The sequence below is a fragment of the Microtus ochrogaster genome, chromosome 1 (genome assembly GCF_000317375.1).
Source record: "Microtus ochrogaster isolate Prairie Vole_2 chromosome 1, MicOch1.0, whole genome shotgun sequence".
Lineage (NCBI taxonomy): Eukaryota > Metazoa > Chordata > Mammalia > Rodentia > Cricetidae > Microtus > Microtus ochrogaster.
The window spans coordinates 10402058-10406653 of NC_022009.1; the positions used below are offsets into that span (position 1 = coordinate 10402058).

At 41.5% G+C, this 4596-nt stretch overlaps 1 protein-coding gene across 2 annotated transcripts in view; it reads right to left on the minus strand.

Moving 5' to 3' along the window:
* The window catches only part of Actr10 (actin related protein 10 homolog), a 27190-nt gene that overhangs the window by 2614 nt on the left and 19980 nt on the right, over positions 1 to 4596 (minus strand). For both annotated transcript variants that reach the window (XM_026779350.1, XM_005343192.3), the window contains exon 11: positions 2519 to 2600. In XM_026779350.1, coding sequence (XP_026635151.1) covers positions 2519 to 2600 — 82 coding nt within the window. The remainder of the gene's footprint in view (positions 1 to 2518; positions 2601 to 4596) is intronic.

Genomic DNA, 4596 nt, shown 5'->3' on the forward strand with positions numbered 1-4596 from the left:
GAACTAGCTCTTGTAGACCAGGCTGGTCTCGAACTCACAGAGATCCGCCTGCCTCTGCCTCCCAAGTGCTGGGATTAAAGGTGTGCGCCACCACCGCCCGGCTGTACTGCTTCTTTATTCAAGTGCTGGGATTCAAGGATTCAAACCCTATCACACTCAGCCTCTGTATACAATCGAAAGATCATGTGTGTGTGTGCGCACGCGCACATGCAAGCACGCACATGTGCACACATGCATACAGGAGTCAGTGCTTGTGTAGGAGTGGGCTCTGCTCTACTAGGTAGGTCCTAGAGATTGAACTTAGGTTACCATGCTTGGTGGCAAGTGCCTTTACTCACTAAGCCTTCTACCTGGCCCACAGTTTTACAAAGTAGGTAACATTTAACCATCACCACCATCCCGTTAACTTTTGTTTACTTGAGACAGATAGCTAAATATAGTTAGAAACTCACCACACACCTGGAGTTAGCCTTGAACTTGTAATTCTCCTTTCTCTACCTTTAGAGTGCTAGGATAATAGGCACATGCTGGCTTAAAACCTAATTTTCAAGGAATTATTGTTTATACTCCTATACCTAAGGCCAGCTGCTGGGTTAGACAGCACTCTCAGAGCTTGTCTGGAGGATCCCGCAGGACAGCACAGCTGTTCATGTACCCTGACTGGAGGACACGCTCCTCTCCTGAAAAGTCATACTCTTACCACAGCTTCCAGGGGAGAAAAGAAGTGAGCTCTACAGAGCCAATCGGATCAGCTGGGCAACCCATGGAGTGCCCCACGTCACAGCCAGACCATGCTCACTCAGACCCTCTAAGAACTGCACTTCCTTATCAGGTCTAAGACTTGGGAATGATCTAGTTCTTCAAGAAACGCTGTCTGCGAGGTGGACAGTGCCTTCCATAGTGACGGTATTTCAGATGGAGTTCTACAGTGGCACACTCACTAAACAAAGATATAGAAGCCTCAAACACCTGAAAACCTAATACCATACAGAACTGAATCTGGGGGAACTAAAAGTTACCCAAGGTCCAAAAGAAGTCTGGTATCTGTTTCTTTGTGGGGCTGGAAGGATGGCTCAGAGGTTAAGAGCATTGCCTGCTCTTCCAAAGGTCCTGAGTTCAATTCCCAGCAACCACATGGTGGCTCACAACCATCTGTAATGCGGTTTGGTGCCCTCTTCTGGCCTGCAGACATATACACAGACAGAATATTGTATACATAATAAATAAATAAATATAAAAAAAAAGTTGCTTTGTTCAAACTCATTACCTGGTCTAAGATACTGTATCTCACTCGGTGCCAAAGTCAAACTCATTAAGGAGAAATGTGGGTTTTTGCATGGTTTTTACATTCATGTATTTTATATGTGTCTACATGTATTGGTGTGGGCATGTCACAGCACACATTTGGAAACTAGAGGACAACCTGCAGGAGCGGATTCTAGCATGTGTGTCCTAGGCCATCAGATTTCTTGCAAGTATCCTTACTTGCTGATTCATCTTGGTGGCCCTATGGGTATTTTTAAAATACTAAGAAAAAAGTTTGAGACAGGGCCTTACTATGTGAGCCACACTAGCATGAAACTAGCATGACTTCTCGATACAAGCCATGCTGGCCTGGAATTCATTCACCTGCACTGGCCACTCAACTGCCATTGTTCTTAGCAGCATTAACTATAAAATTCCACAGAAAAGTTAAAGTAAGAAAATGTAGGAGCTGGAGAGATGGCTCAATGGTCAGGAGCACTGCTTGCTCTTGCTCTTCCAAAGGTCCTGAGTTCAATTCCCAGCAACCGCATGGTGGCTCACGACCATCTGTAATAAGATCTGGTGCCCTCTTCTGGCCTGCAGGCATACATGCAGACAGAATACTGAGAATACTGTATACATAATAAATAAAAAAAAAAAAGAAAAGAAAATGTAAGCCAGGTTGGTGGTGCATACCTGTGATCCCAGCACTTGAGAGGAAGAGGAAGAATTGTCACGAGTCAAGGATAGCCTGGTCATTCACTATATATTGAGTTATATGCCAAAACAAAAACAAATAAAAAAAGTATAACATTTTTTTTTTAAAAAAGGTAACCATCTTCTATAAAAATTACAAAAAAGAGACTAGAAAAGTACTTTATCCTTTTTTTTTTTTTTTTTGAACTCGCTCTGGAGACCAGGCTGGCCTCAGAGATCCACCTACCTCTGCCTCCCGAGTTCTGGGACTAAAAGCATGTGCCACCACTGCCCAGGTACCTTATTCTTTTTTTTTTGTTTTTTTGTTTTTCGAGACAGGGTTTCTCTGTGGTTTTGGAGCCTGTCCTGGAACTAGCTCTCGTAGACCAGGCTAGTCTCGAACTCACAAAGACCCGCCTGCCTCTGCCTCCCGAGTGCTGGGATTAAAGGCGTGCGCCACCACCGCCCGGCCCAGGTACCTTATTCTTATAAATAATATATAATAAGGAAAAATGCAGACAATTATCTAACATTTTTTCTTTGAAGGACCATGACAACAAAGGCAAACTATAAATACCTGTAAAAGGGAATCCAGTATTAAGGTGGCAACTGATTTCTCCTCATTATCTTGTTCAAAAAGAATTTCCACAACTGAATCTCTAGTGAGATTAAAAAGAAAAGAGAGCACTTTATTGGCATTATATAATATGAAATGGAATAAAGCATTGGTTAGATTTACAATGTTTTTAAGTGGCAGTACCACCTTCATGAATTACTTAATAAAATACAAAGCCTTTTCTCATTGTAAATGGGGAAAATAGTGTCTACCTCCAGGGGATGAGAGGATGCAGTATGCTTGTAAAACAAGGTTTGACACACGGGAAGCATTCCTCAAGTGTGAGCTACTGGGGAAGTAAGATTTAAATGTTCTGGATTTCATTACCTCTCCCCAAACATAACAATAGAGAAGAAGTTGTACTCTGTAATGTTAACAAAATTCTTTGCTTTTTAAAAAGCTTTTCTGAAGCAAGGTTCCATGCAGCTGACTTTACACTCCTTATCCACCCGGGATCCCAGCACACAAGAAAGGTAAAGCAGAGGGACTGCTACAGATCCAAGGGCAGCCTGGGCTACACAGTACCCTGTGTAATAAAACAGGAAAGCAACAAACATGGGGCACCATGAGAAAGGGCTTTGGAGTGAAAAGTATTTCTCATTGTACATATTTAAGACATACAACATAATGTTTTAATATAGACATACATAATGAAATGATTACCTATCATCTTCCATAGTCACCTTTTTTGTGGTAAGAGTAGCTACAATTTATTCTTCCTGAAACTTTTCAGTATATAACATACATTATCAGTTATAGTCATCATTTTGTATAGTGTAAGTTTATGCCCTTTGATCTACTTTCCTTCACCCCCCTCTAAGCCATAGTAGCCACTGTTATAATCTGTTTCTAGATATAAGATTAAGCAGTATTTTTCTTCTTCTATTTCGCATAGTTCTTTTTAAATCAAATTTGTTTATTTGTATTTTTTAAAATATATGACATTAATAATAGGATGTTTACAATAGGAAATATTGCCTTATGTGTAACACAAACTCTAATAATCACATCACAGACAATCATGGATTACACATAATAATCTAGTGGAAACCAATTTTATCAAGTTGGTTTCATGGCCATAACAGTTTTAAACTTTATTGTTGCGGTATAGAAAACAGAAATGTACATACACATAAAAGTGCATAGAACTCTATGTACACTGTATACCAGTAACAATTTATTATTTAAAATTTGAGATAAGGTCTCTCTATATAGCCTTGGCGGTCCTGGAACTCACTATGTGGACCAGGTGAGCCTAGAACTCAGAGATCTACTGCTTCTGCCGCCCATGTGCTTAAAGGCGTGTACCACCATAGTTTCTCTATTCCCTTTCCATCAATCTCTAAGTTTGGAATTATGTGAAAATTTAAAAGAAACCAAAAACAATGAACCTCTTTAAAAAACTTTTTAAAGACAAGGACTCAGGATGTAGCCTAAGGTGACCTTGAACCTATGACCCATCTGTTTCAGCCTCCCAAATGCTGGAATTGCAGGTGTGTGCAGCACACCTGGCTCAGAGATGCATCTGTCAGCTGGGTGTATTATGCCTCTTGCCATCTGCTAAACTATGACACATGTACCAGCCTCCCAGTAGTCAGAGATAAGCAGCAGACGAGACAGAGAGACCTGCAGCTCTAGAATGTTCCTTAAAGAGGAGAGGATGCACTCTTCCTTTCCCTTCCCTTCTTAGGACTGCTGCTTGCTGCCTAAGACAGGGAAGCTGCTGGGCAGTGGTGGCACATGTCTTTAATCCCTGCACTGGGGAGGTAGAGGCAGGCAGATCTCTGTGAGTTCGAGGCCAGCTTGGTCTACAAGAGTGAGCTCCAGGAAAGCCAGGAACATCCCACAGAGAAGCCCTGTCTCGAAAAAACAAAAAAGAACAAGGAAGCTGTGAGTCCAGAAGCCAATCAGAACCCCAAGAAATGGTCCAGATGTTCTGATTTCTAATGGGAGCTGTCATACTTTCTACTCTTAGATTACATGAGAGACACTCCCACACTGCTGAAGGCACTACCTTCAGGTTTTTTTTTTAATATTTA